This window comes from Patagioenas fasciata, chromosome 1 (genome assembly GCF_037038585.1).
Source record: "Patagioenas fasciata isolate bPatFas1 chromosome 1, bPatFas1.hap1, whole genome shotgun sequence".
NCBI classification, from domain to species: domain Eukaryota; kingdom Metazoa; phylum Chordata; class Aves; order Columbiformes; family Columbidae; genus Patagioenas; species Patagioenas fasciata.
Genome location: NC_092520.1, coordinates 200,883,362 through 200,903,414, shown reverse-complemented (window position 1 = coordinate 200,903,414; position 20,053 = coordinate 200,883,362). Strand labels below are relative to the sequence as shown.

The window sequence follows — 20,053 nt, the reverse complement described above, 5'->3', positions numbered from 1 at the left end:
AATATAATTAACCTTTAACTATGGAATTCTCCCATTCATTTTAGAAAACTGCAAACTAAGCATTGACAATAGCTCAAGGCAACTGAAGCCCTTGATTATTTTAGTCTCCAACATTCAAATTATTGACTTTCAATTGACTAACTTCAGTTGAGGAAAAAAAGTAAGGCACCAGTGATTTGCCTTTAACCAACAAGTTCAAGATAAAATTCCTCTAGCATTAGCACTCAAAGAGACTCCTTAGTAGAATATTATTTCATTACCCAAGACCTTGATATAAAAGTCAAAAATCCACCAACTGCTTTGCTTAACAAAACCAGAATATGTAGTATCTAGAGATATGCACTATTTTAATCACAGGACTTCCAAATGTGTAGGCTAAATTAAAGAAAGTACACATATACCTCAAAAAAGTTACTACCTTTACAGACATTCACTTTGAAACTTAGACCACCTTTTTCAGATAAAAAGCTTGTTCATAGTGTCTTCTGTTACATACAAAAACTTCCATGGTTATCTTAGGCTCAGGTACACACTGCTGCGGTTCTGCTCAGTAATATGCATTATTGCACCACATTTATCTTCTTAGTCATTTCTCCACATACCTTCTACACATGGTCAGGGATCCATTCAATCACAGCAGCTCCCAAAAGCAGAGCTCATCCTAACAGGTGCATTACTGGGGTAGAAAGAGGGGCAGAAGAGTAAGACTACTACCAAAGTCCTTTAAACATTTTTACACAGACCCATTGCTCGTCCTTTACAACACTGGAAATCGTAAAGATGGGTAGAAAGACAATTTTTTGTTCCTTTAAATATTAATAAAAGAATTTTTAAATATTTTTTCTTTCTTTTAAAACGTCTAGCAAAATTGGGCCCAGTCCCTAAGTCCCCATAGGCAATTAGAAGCGAATTAGCTATTGAGTATTAAAATACAGGGTAGATTACAAAGGCAAGAGTTGGGCAGAATTACAACAGGAGTAATCAGTAAGAAAAGGGAACAATTATAAACAAAATTGCTATATAGTTATGTTTTCATTTTTTACAGTCCTATCCCTTTCTTCTGTAGAGAACTGTGGCTACCTCATTTGGTTTCATTAGATATTGACATAACGTTGGGTACTATCCTAAATCTTTCCTAGTCCTCTTCTGTAGAAGGTTCTTAAAAAAATTAACATTAGCTTCTCTGACATTCTTCAGTACATCATCCCAAGAACAAACAAAAACAACAAAAAAAAAGCACACAACAATCACCCCACATGCGTTACAATTGAGAGGCAGATACAAGATCACCTCAGACTCCGAGAGTTCACAGTCATTCTCACATAGGGAGCCCAGCGGCACACCTGTAGCCTTTGATCAGTGAACAGAACCCATCCAGCAAACACCCACGGGTACAGCTACTACCTAACAGATCCAGCTTTTAAGAAAAACAACTTGTCACAATGCAAAATGACTATTTTGTCTGAGCATAACAAACACTTGAGGAAGCACTGAAAAACTTTCGCAATTTCCTGGTTACCAATTAACTTCATGGTCTTCCTGATCTATACCTAGATTCGGGCTTCCTTCAAACAAGGATTAAAATGATTTTTCACTTCTATGTACATTATTATGTATACATATGTGTGTGTTTATGGTTTTGTGTGTAGCAGCAAATCCAGTAGCATTTTCACATGAGAAGACAGGAAAAGGAAGCTCGATAAGGCTTATTATCTAAAGCTCATTGTCTTAGGCAATCACAGCCAGAGATCAAATGAAAACCGTGTTCATCACTGATATAGATTTACTCTTTTATTACAGACATTAAGATGACACATGGATCAGCAATCAGTGAATCCAGTCCAAGTGCAGGTATGCTCACAAGAAACGTGCAGTTTCCACTACTGCCTTACGGTTCACTAGTTAATGCAGAAACAGCCCGTGCCAACCTTTGCCTCTAGCTTTCTGGGTGAAAAGACAATAATCCTTAAATATCGTAATCCTTGAAAAACATGAATGGAATTTAAAACAAAAATCAGGTTTTAAATACAAAATCCTTGTCTCTTAAGAGTAAATTAGTAAAACAAATGTCTTGTCTCTGTTCCTCAACAGGACTAGCAGTTCTCCTCTAAATGAGGAAGTGGGGAGAGTTCAATCCAATACAACTTTCTGATATGTTCTCATTGCCACACACTTCTATTTTATTAAAATAATTTCTAGCTTAGCTAGACACATTTACTTCTACAACTCTTACTGCTCCAGAAAATGCTAAAGATTTAACACAAATTTTATTCCAGAAGATTCATGCTGTAAGGCAGCAAATAAAAAGTTCCATGAGAAGAAGAGGTTTTCTTTCAGGTTTTAGTTTTGCCCTATATCTAGATAATCTACGGTCACCAAAAAGGATTGTGTGCATGCCTTCCAATCTTTTTTTTTCACACACACTAAATCATCGAAACGGTCACAAAGCATATTTAGGACACCATCAATAAACCAAGCAATAAAGGAATTCTTTCCTTCAAGTTCATGTGTGGGAATTCAGTGAAGTTGTCCAAAACTAAAAATAATAGTCTTCATCAAACCAAATTACATTTGTTATACAACCTGACATTCTTATTTATTCAGTAAAGATTGTCATATACATTGTAGCTTTGAAAAAATAAAGCCAATAGCTTCTACAGTCCACCATCATCTTGATAACAAAAGGAAGAGAGAGAGAGATGTTTATATTTCAAAATCCACATCCAGGCCTTGTCCAAAAAATGTATTACCATCCTACTCTGTAGCTAAAGTAAATAAAGAGTAAAAAAATAAAAACACACTGCAGAACAAGTGGCCTGGTCATCATAAACATTACACCCCAACAGCTCATGTCACCATGATCCGAAATATGAAAAGCAATAATTTTCCCTACCCAACCAAGGTACTCTTGTTTAACATAACTGTTCCAAACCAGGGTATTTTCCTTAATAAAACAATTATCATACTAATCCCAACATTATTTCATCAAATATAATCATTACAAATGAAATTAAGGTCCCGGGATGGCATCTCTCTTCATTGCCTGTTCCAAACCTGACATACTCACAGAGCCCAGCACAGGTGAGGATGTGGGTGGCTGGGGCCCAGCCCTGCTGACAGGACCAGGCGATCCCGGTGACAACAATGCTGAGCAGCAGCCAGCACCACAGCAACACCGGAAAATCCAATCCTGGGCTGCATCCACGGCAGAGGTAGAGATGTAATCATCGCTCACTTCTCGGGTCACACCTGGAGTTCTGGTCCAGTTCTGGTCACCACAATCATGGACAGATTGGAGAGGGCCCCAAGGAGGGCCATGAAGATGTTCAAAGGGCTGGAGAACCCTCTGAGGAAAGACTGAAGGAGTTAGGCCTCTTCTCCCCAGAGAAGAGATGGTTCAGCGGGGACCTCATCACAATATTCTGGTACTTAAAGGGCTACAAAGAGGATGAGTCTTTTCACAAGGAGTCACACTAAAAGGACAAGGGACAACTGGTACATGTTGCACTGAAACATGTTTTATCTTGACATAAGAAAGAAATTTTTTGCAGTGAGAACAATCGATCACTGAAACAACGTCCCCAAGGACATAGTGGAGTCCCCACGCTAGAGGTTTTCAAGATGTGGCTGGACAAGGTGCCAGACAACAACATACAGGCTTCCTTTCCCACTAAAGGCTGGACAAGACGGTCTTTCGAGGTCACTTCCAACCTGGACTGTTCTATGATTTTGTTCTATGAAAATGGCATGAATCTTGACAAATTTGTATGATCAGATAATTCTTTGAGAACAGATGTCCTGATACTTATATGAAAATAACTGCTTTCATTATAAAAATCTACAGGTAGATCTCTACAGATTATTGGAAATTCTGGAGCCATACCTATTTCAGAAATTAAGTTTATCAGACCTGCAGGATGTTTTCTTACTACATGACACTGAGCTCAAAACAGAAAGATGAACACATGTGCTACTTTACACTAAAATTTACTCTAGATTCCATCGGATCCCACAAAAAAGTCTTTGACATGTGTTTTATTATCACATTACAAAGGTGAACATTGGACTGACTCGGTTATTCAAGATCAAACATATCATCACACCTTACTTAAATTTCTATAATCTCAATACATGCAATTATTTACTTCCTTACAGAAGCATTATTACTATTATATCTGCACAAGTAAAATCAACTTTCTTTCAGATTAATCTTTCTGTATGTTGTATTCTTTAAGAAGGCACAATGTTAAGCACCTGAAGTTCACATACACTAAGTGGGCAAATAACTAAGACAGAAAGTTACAGCCCTGCTGTATCAGTAACTTGATGAAATCTGAATATTCAACAGAAACAGGACAGTCCGTACACACTGCATGCAAGTCCATCCATTATAACCAAAATCAAGTCATAACTGTGATCTTAAAATAGTGAGATACTACTCTTTTTCAGTAGCCTTCATGATTGAATTCAAAATAAAATCTACCTGATATGTCCTTATCTCATGAGCTACTTAGCTTCTACTTCCTTATTTTTCTACCCTATTATATAAAAAAAATAGGGATTCACCTCCACCAGTTCTCACCATTGACTTAAGGGGTCAATACTAAGCAGTTACAGGACCAAACTCACAGCCTTCCATGGCAATTAAGGTCAAAACAGACAAAAAGCTATTGAGAGTTAAAGAACACTGTAATTTTTTCTTCTTCTTGTGTCATCATCTTAATACTCTTCAAACAAAAGCCTGCAAGTAAACTACAATGCGATATAACTCTCCTAGCCAATTCTAGAAGAGGAATCCTGCAGTTTCTTTGAAGTGCATTGTTACCAGCAACAATGGAAGCTGCTTCATAAAGCTATGATCCAGCAGAGGAGAGCCTTCCTAAGAACCACAGTTTAAAAAAAAACAGCTTTGGATTCAAAACCAAGTCATAATTTTAATGTAGTGAACAAGCTCACTACAGGGAACTTATGGTATAGAATTTCCAGCCCTCAAATCAACCTTTTCATTTGCAGCTACTGTGCATTTGATGTGTATCACAGATACTGTAGGGCTCTAACACAGCAGTATATGCTGTAGCAGTTCAATTTAAAGCAAGGCTAGGAACAGGACAAAACAGATACTCTTGTTGAGATTGTCTTCTGAAATAATGTCTGACGCTGGCTTTACTTTGGGGGCCTAAACTATTTAGCCATATGCAAGGAGACTTAAAAACTTGAAAGGAGTCTCCCTTTCCTAAGGAAGCATAAAACAGAATAGGAGGTCTCCATAGCATAAAAGTGGTTTGAAGAAAAAAGAAAACATATGTAGCAGAGAAGAAACGATGGCTCTGTTGTCTACCGCAGCAAAACCACTGTTTCCCGAGGCAACTGAACACATTGGACCATTGCATCTGGAAATGCCTACTCAGTGTGGCAAGAGGCCAGCTACTGACTGCGCACCCTGACGCCACAGTAGCCAGTTTCTTCAGCAAACTCAAAAAGAGTGCCAGTTCTGCACTTACTAGGTATCGTGAAAGCAAACTTCTGACAAACTCATTCAGCAGGACATCCCTAGGAAGCCCTGTTAAGAGGTTCACTAAACGTTGTATCAACTAAGTAGAAGAGAAGTTTATTAGTAACGTTGTGGTTAAGACGCAACTGAAAGCTACAAAAACAATTCCTAATCTAGAGTTACAATAAAATTTAAGCGAATTTTGTTTTCAAAGTGGCAAAACAAACCCATGTAATGTTACAAACTGACTTTCCAAAAGGTTTTGGGAAACAAGGACACCAATCCAATCAGAGTGTGTATCTTACACATAAAATTTGTTTCCATTGCAGTAACTCCAAATTCACACAACTGAAAGCATCATGCAGCTTTCCTGCCGCACTGGAGGAAACAGCAGCAGCAGAACAGGATGTGAACAAAAAGTTAGCTATCAAAGCCTGACAACCACAACATCAGCATTTCATCCTACATTGGTTTTACACATCTCAAAGCAGAAAAATAGCCCATTCATCATAACTAAGAAGAAAAAAAAAAAAAAAACACCACAAACAACAAACCTCCAGGATCAGGGTTGCATTATTATTTACTTCTGTAGAAACCAGAAAGAAAAAGACCTTGCCCCTTGAATCATTCACTATAGCACATAGTAACATCTTTACCCCATCACATATAAATCCATCCACCCACCATACCCTGCTTCCCAGTTCTAAACACCGGCCGACTAGAAGGAGAGAAAGATGAGGAATATCAGGATGTACGTTTCCCTGACAGAACAACGTAAGCATGCTGGATCCCCAAGCAACAAAAACAAAGAGTCTACTAGTGACTCAATGAGTCACCAATAAAATCTCACTGAACAAAATACAGTAAAAGTTAGTGAGAGAAGCACCTAATCCTATGAGAAAAAAAAAAAAAAATAGGGAGGAGTCCAAAACCACATTATCCTACAAAAGAGTAGTTACAAGTCGGAACACTACAGAGATGGAAGAATGTTCCTACATGGTTCAGTGAAAATAGGTATCGTGAAAATGAGAAAAAAATGAACTGGACAGTGACAAGTACCCGAAGGGTTAGCAGAAGATGGGGCGGGGGGGAAGGCTGTGATTTCTGTCCATTTCTGCAAGAACAACAGCGATTTTAACAAACAAACAAAAAAATTCCGGTACTAGCATTGCTGGCAATTTGACACATCTGGGAACGTGAAACAAGCTGACGGTAGCAAGCAGGAGGCAGAGAACAAGATGAGTGTATCAGGCTGTTAGCAGGGCAAGCAAAAGGACTGCCTATAGATGGGACAGTGCCACCAGAAAGAAATCAAGGAGAAAAAGAAGACCATGAGGATGAGAGAATCGGAAGGTGAATCAAACGGGACACGAGGGCTACAAAGACCAAGTAGTGTGGACCCCCGGCAAACAGCGGTTTGTTTCTCCGAGATCAGCGCCGCAGCGATGCCCGGTACAAGCCCAGAGTGGGTTCCGCAGGGGAGAGAGGCCCTGCCCGGAGGAGGCTGAGCCCAGGGCTAGAGCTGGGGACAGTCCCCGGGGAGACGTGGCGACACCCCCGTGGGATGGCCCGGCCCCGGCGCGGTGCGAGCAGCCGGGTTGCTCTGTTCTGCCGGGGAGGTGCCGTCTGTCCCGGCGGCGGGGCAGCTCCCCCGCCAAAGCTGGCAGCGGGGCCGGGACAGCGCAGGGCTGGGGGGCCGGGCCGCGGGGCTGCCCTGACAGACGCTGCGGGGCGGCGGCAAGGTACGCGTGCGGGAAGGACAGACAGCGAAGCTGTCCTGGGGGGACGCTCCGTCCCAGTGGGTCGCGGAGCCCCGTACTCACTTTTTGTGGGGTGGCGGATGCTTGTCCCTCCTGCCGGCCGCCGCGGACTGCTTGGGCCGCCGCCTACGGGCCTGTAGGGCCAGCACTGCCGGGGAGAAGAGAACAGCCGGGAGCCGGCGTGAGCGGCGACCGCGCAGCCCCCGCTCCCGCCCCGCCGCCCGGCAACGGTACAGTACAGCACGGTACCTTTGCGCGAGTTCATCGCCGCACGCTGCTCGGCGGGCGCGCCGCTCCCCGGCTCGCCCAGCGCCGCCGCCAGTCGGGACCGCGCTCTGAGCACCGGCCGGCGGCAGCAACACCCCCCGCGCCGCCCGCCCCGCGCCGCCGACAACTGCGCAGGCGCGGCCCGGCCGGAAAGGCGGGGGCGGGGCGGCGGCAGGTGGCGGCGCGGGCGCGGCCGGAGCGCACCTGAGGCGCGGAGCGGAGCGGGCCCGTAGCGCCTGGCACTTCGCCCTCTGACCAACCGCTGCCCCTTCCTCGGGCCTGCATCTGTTACTGGGCTGCCCCTGAGGTGGGTTTGTCAGGTCGTCGAACCAACTGGAAGTGGATCTTGCCAAATTCTGGGTTATGTTCGGAGCGGTGAAGTGATGCACCGTGTAGCTGCGCCCTGCTGGGACCTGTGACAGAGAGGTGACGGTTTGTCCCCGGGCAACAGCCGGGGCCAGATCAGCTTTAGCTGGTGCCCAAACCTGTGTGGAGTTACATGCCTGGACCAATTAGCCTCGTGACACAAATCCAGGGAAATTAGATTTCCTTAATTCTGATTCTCACTAAGTTATTTAATTGTCATGATGGACAACTCTTGGCAATTGGCACTGGAACAGGCTGCCCAGGGAGGTTGTGGAGTCTCCTTCTCTGCAGACATTCAAAACCCCGCCTGAACACCTTCCTGTGTAACCTCATCTGGGTGTTCCTGCTCTGGCGGGGGGGTTGGACTGGATGAGCTTTCGAGTTCCCTTCCAATCCCTGACACTCTGTGATTATGGTGGGGTTTTTTTTTATTGCCAACGACATCTTGTTGCTCGTGACACCAGGCTCTGTAACTGCCACTTCTTGTTTGTGCTGTGCCTAGCACGGCTTCAGTTTTGATGGCGTTATGACTGAAATTTTGTATCTATATCTTGTGCCTGGTGCAGAAGATGATCTGTGTCGTATAAAAAACTCCAGTATGAGTATGAGGCTTGTCTGGCTTATCTTTGCATGGGACTGGGGTCCAAACACATAGTGACTGAAACAGGGAAGGGTCATTCAATTTTGAGGGTAAATGGCAAGATAAAGAATCCCTGAGGATGAAGATCTAAAAGCAGCTGCAGTCAAGGTATTATGAGAGTGAAGGGAACTAGCAGTAATCACGGGTCTTAAGTAATTGGATCATTGGGATTTCAACCAGACAGAAAACTGAATCCCTAGTTATGGTTAGTTCCACTTCGGAGGGGGGAGGAACAGAAAGATAAAGCTTGACAACTCAAAAGAGAAGATATCACAATGTATAATACTTTTTTTTGTCCAGCTAGAGAGCCTGGTGAACAGATAAGAAGAGGGCTGTGAAGTTTCTAAATGGCAGACCTCATGAGGTGTCACAGCTGCATTTCAAAATCAAAACATTTTCTGTGTCCCATCCTCCAACATAAAAGAAAAAAACATTTCCAGTATAAACTACTACTGCAACGTAGCCATGTTACATGGCTCCCTTGTTGTGGTTTGTCTTCTAGTGATGGTTCAGTGTGATAGGTCAGGCAGCAGAACACTACTGAAATTTGGAAGGCTTTCTGCTCAGAAAGCTTAGATGCATCAAAATAATAGTTGAATGTTAAAAAGCAGATTACTTATTTACCCTTTGTTTCCAGGCTTATTTTAACTTAATTGGCTCAACTGTGCTGCTGCATGAATACTTGTCCCTGTGTAGAGGATGGTAGAAACAAGGAGCTGATGATGGAGAAAATGGTGCGACTCTATTTTTTTTGTCAGAGACATTGCTGGCTTTAAGTTAACCATGCAGCAATGGCTGTAGAGCAGAAACCACATCAGGGTCCCAATAATCTGTTCAGCTGCTCGTGTGCAATTTCATTTACTTCAATAGGAGGTTTATATGTAGAACTACTTGGTCAACTGGGTCTTAGATAAGTACAGTGAGCTTTGCTTACATCAACAGAATTATAAATTTGCCAAATCTGGAGTCAGGAAGGAATTTCCCTCATGAGCATAATGCCAGCAACATAATGAGGACGAAGGAACAGTCCGCTAGCACACAGAGAAGGAATGCTGTTAGGACCAGGTGGGTGTATACTACAGTCAATTCCTTTCAGTTCTAATGGACGTGTATTTGGGGACTGTATTCTTCCTGGGTTTTGTTGTTTTCTTCCACGCCTTCTCCCCCGCCCCCCAAAAACAGCCACTCAGAGGACGCTCATGCAGAAATGCAAAAAGATCACTGAGACTCTGTATGTATGTATGTATGTATGTATTTATAGAGGATTACCATGTGCAATTAACTAACTGCAGAGTAAATGAAGGTCAGTAGAAGCTAGACACATTTCAGAAAATAAAAAAAATGACCTTATTTCTCAGACTCTTGAGAGTGTAACTCACTTCCTGAGAACACAAACAGTAAGTGAAAATTAAAAAAAACACCACACAGAAATAATTTGAGGTATGTGGTTGCTAAGACTGGATCTACACTGGACTATGTCTATTTGAGCCTACTAATTTCAGTGAAATCCTCCATCCTTATTTCAATATATGTCTTATTGTAACTTCACTTTTTCAAAAATAAATGATGAGTCAAGAGAGAACACAGACTAAATAGCGAAAGAAGGCATTTGTAAAATCATTATAGAACATAAATGAAGAAGGGTGGACTGGCTCAGAATGTATCTCTTTCTGACTGTCTGTCTTTGAACAGAATATGGGAACAGGTGTGTTTTATTACAAGGATTACCATAGAGCTCATTCACTCTGGGGAAAGGCCCTATGAGACTTAGGTGATATGACTTACCCAGAAAGGAGGGACAATAGCAGATTTAGGTGATCTTAGGTGCAAACATCAGAGGAGGAGAAGAAGAAAAGATCAAATTATGGAATGATATTTTTACCTGTTTATAATATAGTTTGGGCTAGTCACCTGACACCCCATGTATGTTTGGTTTGGTTTGCTTCCCTTCCACCTAGCTTTGGAATATCCCACTAACACAAGAAGATGTTAACTTTTCAAACATGAATTGAATACATTTTTACAGAATAAAAAGCTACCTAACAGCAATCCTGTAAACATGATATTGTCACCTTTCTGAGAGTAGTTCAAAATTCTTCCTTCAGCAGAGGGATGTTAGAAGATTTTGCCCAGTTTTCTGTACCAGTTCCTTTCAGCATTGCTTTTCCCACTGTGTGGTAGCATGCTCTCTGAACTGCACTTTTTCAGAAATCAGGATATTAGCCAACTTCATGCTGCTCTTGCACAGAATGGAAAAAACGAGAACATGTAAGGCAGGGGAGGGGGGTGGAAGATGGATATTGGGAAAAAGGAAAAGAACCATGCAGTGAAAGGAAATTCCCAGTTAAAGGAGAGTTCTTATTAATATGCAAGTCTCATCCTCTCGCTTTTCATGGTTGTCTCTTGTTCCTGCAGTTGCCACCCCCATTCTGCATTTCTTTAGGATACACTTGTGTAGGCACACAAACAATGAGTCTGTCCTTCCCTTGTTCTCTTAAAGAATTTTCTGGCTACCAACGTGCTTTTTTTTCCCCCCTCTAGTATGTAAACAAAGCAAAGGGGACAATTCTCAGCTCATTTTTGAGCAACACAGACAACAAACTTAGAGATAGGAAGTATTAAGCAACAGTAAATAAGCTGGGTTTGCTTTTAAAGTCTCTTTGCTCGTCACTGCTTGAGTATAAGCAGTGAACATTAATAGGAGCAATGCACACATTAAACAAAAAAAGTAGGCTTGTTATCTCAGTAGTGTAGCTGGAGAAAAAATAGCAGGAAGCATGAGCCGAGATTTCCAGAAAAAAACAGGAGGTCAGAAATTCCTGAATTTACATTCCTGGCTCATTCACTGATTCATTGTGCTCTTCCTAAAGCAAATTACATGACTGATTTTCTTCATTTATAAAGTGGTATCATGTGTGTTAACTGCAGTTAACATTGGTAGAGAATTCTTGTTTCTTAAATAAATGTGGATTACTAATAAAAGAAGAAAGATCTAAAGGGCAAAGGAGACCAGTTTAACACCAATTTGACATTAAGGACTTACCTATGCCCAGAAATAGCCGCATCAACCCAGATACGTATTGTACATAGTGTAAAATAGGGCATGAACTGGCATGACTTAACTCAGAACTGAAATAGGATTCAAACATGCCATGGCAATATTTCCATTATAATATTTCTCCTAGCGTTAAAGTACCTAGATTTCCAGAATTATGCATTCTAGCCTCCCCTGTTACTTCCATCAGACTCCCAAACACCCCTTCAGTTAAACTGCTTTGTTTCCTGGGTCCTTGTTTTAAATTTCTTCATTAACCCCTTCTCCTCCTGCTGCCCAGCTCACTACCCAGCTTGCGCTTCTCATTTCAGCCTCCCTCGTTTCCTTGTTCCAATCCATTGCCTTTTTTTTACTGTGTTCAAACTGGGTGATTTCTTCCTTCATGCTGATTAAAGGCCAGCAAGGGAAGAGAGGATCACGGAAAGATTAGCGACTGCTCTCAGTTTCCTGATCAAACACAACACAAGCAATTATAGGGAAAGTTATTCAGCAGTGACAACACAACACAAGCAATTATAGAGAAAGTTCTTCAGCAGTGATGCAGTGGTGGTTTGGACTCAAGCCTGCAGTTTCTCTCTGAATGGTAGCTATGCCGTCTGAGTGTGCATGGGAGCGATTTATCTGCTAAGTAAGCGTGGAATATTTGGAGACTTAATTATTAAACTCCCACATGTCTCCATCCAACACACGCAAAACACTATTTTACAAAGTCTCATCATTTGGCCAAATTTGAGATTTTTTTAGGGATTGCAAAGGCACACCTGTGATATTAAGGCCTCTTTCCATGAAATCTCAGCTTCCTGCAGAGAGGCGGGGATTGCCAACCGCTGATATGAGAATCCATTAGAAATAAAGTGCAGGGCTTACCCAGTTTCCTTTTCTCTTAGCTTGGACTACGCAAACAGCAGTCACAATGGAAACAACAAGGGACCAACTGTAAGCTCAAGCTTAATGTAAGAGAAAGCAATTGACTCATTTTTCTCTTGAAGAATAAAGTCTCATTCTTCACAACCTCCCCGTACTTTTACTTGATACAAGACGTTTTCACAGCCTTCAAAAAAATCAGACACCAGCTGACTGGTAGGATGATGCCATGTTATGTCAGCAGTGCCCCAGATGTCCTTTCTTAACACATCCTTTGGTGTGATATCGCTGAAACACCCTCACCAACATCCCTCTGGGAGATTACAGCCCTCAGTACCTGACTGCATCTCAGTAAGGACCAGCATTCCTTTACAAACTTTCAGGTTACAATAGATTCTGAAACAAGCTTCAGTAAATAGGCACTTGCCACACTGGTTTGTCTGGGTATAGTTAGAGAACTTCATCCTGACAGCAGAGTAAGCTTGTCCTGTTTCATAGGAAGAAACCTTTCGGTAAACGATGGCTCGGTTGCAGAGGCAACTCACATTAGCAGCTACAGTTATCTGTGTGCTCTGATTTACCACGAAGGCTCAGAACAGTGCCGCTTTTCCTTAATTAGTCTTGACTGCATACTGGAGTCAAAGAACTACTGTGCTAGAGGGGCATTTCCAAGAAGTTTCTCAGGATTCTTTGAATATGATCAAAACAACATTATTTTAAAAGTATGAATTATTTCATTGCTCAGCATGGGATATTTCATCTCATATGATTAAAATTTGACAAAGTTAGCAGGAACTGCATCTTACAAAGTGAAATGTCAGCCAGCTTGTCTAGTCATAGGTATTACCAGCCTAGATCATACTGTGTGAACTAGCCATTCAGTTTCATTCTTCCTGGTTATGACTATACCATATCTATACCATGTAAAATGGAAAAACGCATTTTTTAAAAGCAGAAAATGTTACAGCTAATCATTAAAATAAAAGCAGAACTGGCTTGGCTTGTTAGCCAACCAGTAGTTCTTTCCAGCTTTTAGAAAGAACACTCATAAATGAACTTTGTTTCTTTCAAAAACACTGAATAAAGGCTGATTATCCACCTCTAAGCACATGAAATTCCCCGTGCTCCCACTGCAAGATGTGTAGCGTCAAATAACAGTGAAAATATTATAAACAGTCAGCTATGTTCATTCACAGCACAGATAATTAATCCATTGCAATTTGGCCTTGTGCTTTGTTTCTTGGAAATTAATTCAGTGGGCTTGATTTTGGGGGTTTGATTTAATCATGTTTTACACCCACTTTTCCATTCATTGTAGTAACACAAATGACTGTGGTAGGAAATATTCACATGCTTTTGCCTTCAGAGCTGTAAAATATTATAATAAACATTAAGAATGCAAGTATTGTCACCAGTGAGTGTCTTCATTGCAGTATTTACTCAAGCCAGGCCTTTAAAATCACCACACTGTAAAACTGCATTCATACAATATGTCCATCTATATGTCTATGTCTCTCTCTACAGTAACTTCTAAGTATCAGGATTTTTACCCACCCTCCAGGACACTCAGTACTTTACTAGCTGGGCTGCCCTGATACACAGAGGGATTAAGCACAAAACTAAAGGATTATGGCTATTTTGGCTCCTAGTGAGGAAAAGTGTGATTTCTTCTTTGTCCAGAGACCTGACTTTAAGCTGTTTTGAAAATAATGGCTTTTGTTCCCTTCAGACACTAGGCAATATAAGTAGTTACAATAGACATATAAGTCCCTTTCCTAAAATCTCCTCCTCTCTCCTAACTTATCCATTATTCTTAAAGTAAGAACACAATTCCAGAAGACAGCAGAAAAAAAAGAGAATGACAATGAGCAATTGCGAAATGGTAACAGAATGCACAGCTGATTAGTTGATGGTAGGATACATCCAAATCTGTTTGTTTACTAATATGTTTGGCGCTATTTGCATTCAGTGGAACAATGCACTGTACCACTTCTGAGCGCGCTGTACAATTTCTATGGGGACAGAAGCAAAAAATGTTACTGTGAACTCAATATGCTGCTGAATCCAGCACAAACACTCAGAGCATGCCTCTTAGCACTGAAAATCCAGGAGAACAGAGTGTGCCTTTTCTGTCTCTTCCTTTGAATTGTACTTGAAGTCCACATGGAAATATGACGTTGTCAATGGTTTTGTCCACATACCAGCTTATCTAATATTATTGGTTATAGCATCTTTGTCTGCCCTGTTCAAATCTTCGAATAAGGCTCTCTGTCTCTTCTTTCCCCAAAATAATACATAGTTCAAGTTCAAGAATTCTGTTACAAACTGAAGTATGATATGAAATAGTACTGGGAATCTACCTGGAAGTAAGAAAGATATGCAAAAATCTTATTTACAGTGAAAATAACCATAATCTCAATTGTAATGGAAATCTGCATTGCCAGCATGCTTTGCTCCATTTTTCTAGAGCCATCCCAGTGCTCTTGTAAAAGAAATACATCTGTCCAGGTGGTCTTCCATTTCAGGGGTTTATGGTTGGCTACTACCCTTCATAGTCTGGAATTGCTTGGACAGCTGACGAACTTGATGATGTGAAATATGTGTCCCCTGTATACCACACGGAGCCTGATAAAGATTTAGGAACTGCAGCTTATTGGACATGAGGGGAAAAAGCAACTCAAGAAACTACACTTGATTTTGTAACTTGCGTATTCTAACTTTCCAGTTGTTCTCTACATTACTGGCAACCACTTTCTCCTTCTTCCGAGCTGCTCTTTCAGTAGAGCTCAAGATGCACGGCAGGCCTGTGTCCAAGGCTTATTTGCAGCAGGTTACCCTTTTGGGTTTGGTTGTTGCCTTTTTTAATATATTTTTTTAATCTTTGCTGGATCAGGGTTCTTTTCATCAAAAATGTATCTGATTTTGCCCACAAAGAGATGAAAAAAAGTGTCACCCCTGTAACACTTAAATTATTACTTACTGTGCTTTCATTTCCTCTCTTTTTTGTTTAGGGACAGGTATATCCCACGCTGCCAGGCTCCAGAGCTTATAGTATTTCATATTAATGTATTCTTGCACAGAAATTGTGATGGTTAGGAGGCCCTTGACGAGGGACTGGGACTGTCAGATAAAAGGGATATTTACCAGTTATGGTTTCAAACAGCAGTGCCACGAGAATACATTAATCAGCTGGAGGTCCCAGCTGATTGGAAGAAGAAACAATTTTTCCCAGAATCTGGTAGAAGACTGCTGTGATCTGGTGGCAGTTTAGCAAGCCACTGAATGGAGGATCACCAGCTATTTCTCAGCCTTACAGTGGAATAAAACGCAGCCACACTCAACCTTCCCCACCGCCTGTTTTTGATGGGTGGAATAGGAATTGGGCATGAGGAGAGAAAGCGGCTGCACCGCGCTCTGCTCTCCAGACTGGGGGAACCGCGGGACCAGGGCTGGGGAATATTGTGCAGAACAACACTTGTGTAGTTCAGACAGGACTTGAGAAAGTTAAGGCCATTTTAGATTAATAATGAGTTTGTTGAATACTGTGTGTTTTTTCTGGATTTAATCACTGCTTAACCATGCCTTGCCAGTAGATAATAAAAGAGCATGGATATTTCAGGTTCCTTGTTTTTCTTGAAGTAGCATATCATTAATTTCCAGTTCCTCAAGAGTTACCTTTGTGGGGACTTTCTAGGCTTGACCTCTGGCTAAAGGAATAATCCCTACTTGTATATAGCAACAATTCATCCCATATATTTAAGCACTTAGAATTTAAAAACCTCTCTATTTTTACTACATTCATCCTTTAAGGAAGGTTTCATTTCGTTAATGAGGTCACAGTACTCTAACTCTCAACTTCTGTTTGCAATGTCTGGAAACTTTGCAAAACAGCTATCTCAAAAGTTTCATGCTTGTTATCATGCTGCATTTATGGTTGTTTTCTAAGCAAAAAGCCAACTTCTATTAACGCATACCAGACAGACAGTTAACCACAGACAAAGTTCTTTATTCAAGTAGTGTTTAATTAAACTGGAAAATCATCCTTTTGTAGGGCCAAAGGTGCTGAATCTAAACAGAAATATATATATGTCAAATTGCTCTCCCCTGCCTAAGTACTACAGCCCCCAACACAGTAGTTTTTAAATGCCAAGAAATGCTGGCACCAGAACATTTGCAAATGTCCGAAAATTTTTGTTAGGTTCTTAAGGTTTTAACTCTGAATAACTTATTCATCTCGTAATTCATTTAACCTCTTCCTAAATTATAAGCTTTTTTCCTGAAGTGGAAAATTATTTATTTGTACTGAGTACAAGCATTCTAATACTCCAAACTAATTAAAATATCTAAGTGAATCATCCCAAAAGCTGCTCTAATTGCTATTTTACTCCTGTTTTGATTTTTTTAGAAGATTTGTAGTAATATTTTCTTAGCATATTTTCTAAGAAAACAAGGTTTGTATGAAGGGTTGGTCAACATCTGATTTTTTTTAATTCATTGTTCAATTTCAAATGAAGCTGGCTGAAGGTTAGCAGTCTCAAAGTTACTATAAGGATACTAAGGACAGACACTATTAACGTCTTCATTGACAGCAAGGGAAGGAAAACTCAGGAGCCTTCTACTCTATTTGGCAAGAGCTGCTGCATCCTCACCAGTAAATCAACCCATTTTCCTGCTGTGGTCCAGGCAACAAGCTGGAAAAGGGCAAGCAGCGGGCAAGGGTGGTATCTAGAATGATGTACAAATGAAGTAGAAACATTCAAGGTGGGGAGAAGATATTTGAGATATAGAAGGGAGCTGAGGGTATTGGAAGGAAGAACAGGAGGTAAAGAGGAAAACTGGGAGAATATTTTGATGGCATAATGGTGAGGAAGATGTAGGGAACACAGAATACAAATTTATTAAAAAATTACCTTAATTGGTTTCATCACTTATGAAATAAAGCAGTGATTTCATAGGCCAGCATCTTCTTAGCACTTTTTAATGGTATCTATCTGCATCTGAATTGCTAAACTTGCTTGAAAATAGGACTTCTGGCTGGGGTTTCTACATATTTTTGTTAAAATGTACCTGTTGAACTTTCAGAATAATATCTCAAGTTGGAAGGGACCCATAAGGATCATCGAGTCCAACTCCCTGCAAGACTACCTAAAACTAATCCATATGACTATGAACATCGTCCAGATGCTCCTTGAACTCTGACAGCGTTGGTACCATGACCAGTTCCCTGGGGAGCCTGTTCCAGTGACCGACCACCCTCTCAATGAAGAACCTTTTCCTAATGTCCAACCTGAACTTGAATCAGTATTAAAAATTGGAAAAATATTGTATAAATGACTGTGTAATTTGGACACTGTCTTGGGATTTCCGTATCTTTTTCAAACTTGAGAAAATACGATTTGCAAATCGGAGACTTCTGGCCTTATAAATTTGATAAGCTGAGTGATCAGTGGTATTCAAGCAATTTGCCCTTGTCATGTCTGCAGGTTTTGTAAAAGTTATGAAAAATCCTGACCCTAAATTATCTTAACTCAGCACTGTGAGCTGGTTGCCTTGGACTACCTCAAGCCAGTTCAGTTTTCCACAACGTACCTGGAGCAGAACCCTTCTAAAGAGCTGTCCGCAGTGTGTTGTACGACACTTCTCAGTATCATATCAATGGAAATACTGTATGCTGCTAGAGGATGCAGCTGCTGCCCACACACTACGTCAGTGCATTTTGTGGAAATACACACTTAGTATAGATTTTTTTAAAGGGATCTCTTCTGCTTGTATCCTAAATGAGTATGTGATTGCACAGCTGTGTAGAGGGATGATTCAAGAAGCCGGTAGAAGCTTTTGTGGTTTATTAGACTATACGGTTGTCAGCAAGAGAAAAAGCATTAGAAATACAAGGCATTTGCACAAGATAATCCATTTTGTAATTTCCACTCTATCCTCAACAGTATTTCTGTAGCAGAAAAACCAGCATCAAGAAGATGAGTGGGATTATTATTTGTAGACAAGTGATGACTAACTGTGGCACCAAAACTTAACGAACCCATGCAAAGAACAGTCTGGCCACAGCAGAGTGCGTTGCACACAGGCAAGTCACTGTATAGAAACTGGCCACCTCTAGCTGCTGTGTGCTGTTGCAGTGCAGCAGGGAGCCAAGGTGCTTCTCTGGAGGTTATTTATCGTGGCTACCAGGATTTTCAAATGGGACTTTCATACTGCACTGGAGAGAGCTTTCCATACTTTCTCAGTCTGTAAAGGGCAGTTCCAGACCCTATCGTAGGGAGGGGTGTAGAGCCAAATAGCTGCTGATTAATGCCTTCTGTTTTGTGCCTGATTAATTTTATGGATTACAGTGAATAAAAGGCTAATTTGTCTCCTAAAGCATATAATAATAGAAATGCAATCACTTTTCTGCACTACCTAACTTTGGTTAATGGAGTGTTGCTTCAATGTATTGTGTTTCTGGCATGTTCCGACTCTATCAATGTCTTTGTGTGGCCTGAACTTCCTATTCATTACAAATGGGCGAACAGCAATAAGCACTTCAACAAACAGATATTTCTTAAGCTGTCAAACTAAAGGCCCAAATGACCTAAAGAGGAGTGCAATCAGACCTGCCAACTGCAAACAATAAACACTTTTCTAAATTGCAGAATAGCTTACAAATAAAATAAAACTGAAAAGTTAGGTTGAACTGCAACTTAGTTGTAGTTTATGAACACATGAATACATGAAGGAATGAAGGCAGCACCAGTGCCTGATTCCAGCTGTCTGCTTTGCTGCTTTTTTTCTCTTTGCCCTTCCTGCTTCTTTCATGCACAGCAACACAGCACAGGCACACAAAGGGAAAGGGCTGCAGGGCTCCCCGAGTTGTTCCAGTTAACTCTCTTTGTGTCTGACTGCTAACTCCTGTGCATAAAGATTAGAGAGTGACTTAAAGAGATTTTAGTGTCTTACTAAGAAGCCAAAGCACCAGCAGAGCAAGATGTAGGCGTTCATCGCTCCATGCATGGGCCTGAACATGCACAGCTACTGTCCCTGTGAGTTGGGCCCTTTTAGCATCTGCCTGTAAGAAATTATTCTGAAACTCTTGGGTCTGCACTCATGCGTGAATTTGAAAAGAAACTGTCATTTCCTTAGTTACTTTCCCCTCATAATCTGCATTCTTGCAGGCTGCTTTTTCTGTCCCTTCCTCTTTTCCTGTAGTAACTCAGAATTCTCTGCTGGACTTGGGACATACATAATGTTACGAGTCACACATTTCCATGTGTTGATCTGTGGCAACATGTCCTGCTGAGGCTGGACAGGAAACTGCCCAAGCTCTCCAACCCGCAGCCTCAGACTGCAATGACAATCCGGTCATTTTTTGTGTGTATGTGGTAGAAACAGATGCCGCCACCACCTTCTACAGAGCAAAGCCATAATCACAGCTGTATCATGTTACAAGCTTTACCCTGACCCACACCCACGGGTAACAGGCAAATATTGATCTACAACAGAAAAAAATCACAACATATTCTCTTTTTTTTTAAATCGAGATACTATTTTTAGAAAAGTGTGTTGCTCTAGGAGAAAGCACTATGACTGTCAGTGAAGCTGTTATCACAGAACGGAAA

At 41.3% G+C, this 20,053-nt stretch overlaps 1 protein-coding gene and 1 long non-coding RNA gene across 5 annotated transcripts in view; one reads left to right on the top strand and one right to left on the bottom strand.

Annotated features, from left to right (window-relative positions):
* Positions 1 to 7,621, bottom strand: part of SRPK2 (SRSF protein kinase 2) — a 140,382-nt gene extending 132,761 nt beyond the window's left edge. For 3 of the 4 annotated variants that reach the window (XM_065838110.2, XM_065838075.2, XM_065838084.2), the window contains exons 1-2: positions 7,501 to 7,621; positions 7,315 to 7,399 (exon numbers count right to left, since the gene is read on the bottom strand). In XM_065838110.2, the coding sequence (XP_065694182.1) occupies positions 7,315 to 7,399; positions 7,501 to 7,516 (101 nt within the window). In that variant the 5' untranslated portion in view covers positions 7,517 to 7,621. The remainder of the gene's footprint in view (positions 1 to 7,314; positions 7,400 to 7,500) is intronic. The other variant, XM_071803443.1, reaches the window with a different exon arrangement.
* A 67-nt stretch (positions 7,622 to 7,688) lies between these two features.
* On the top strand, positions 7,689 to 19,124 carry LOC139827104 (uncharacterized). Its single transcript, XR_011737300.1, has 2 exons — positions 7,689 to 7,825; positions 17,526 to 19,124. It is a non-coding gene; the product is annotated as an uncharacterized lncRNA (long non-coding RNA).
* Positions 19,125 to 20,053: the final 929 nt, after the last annotated feature.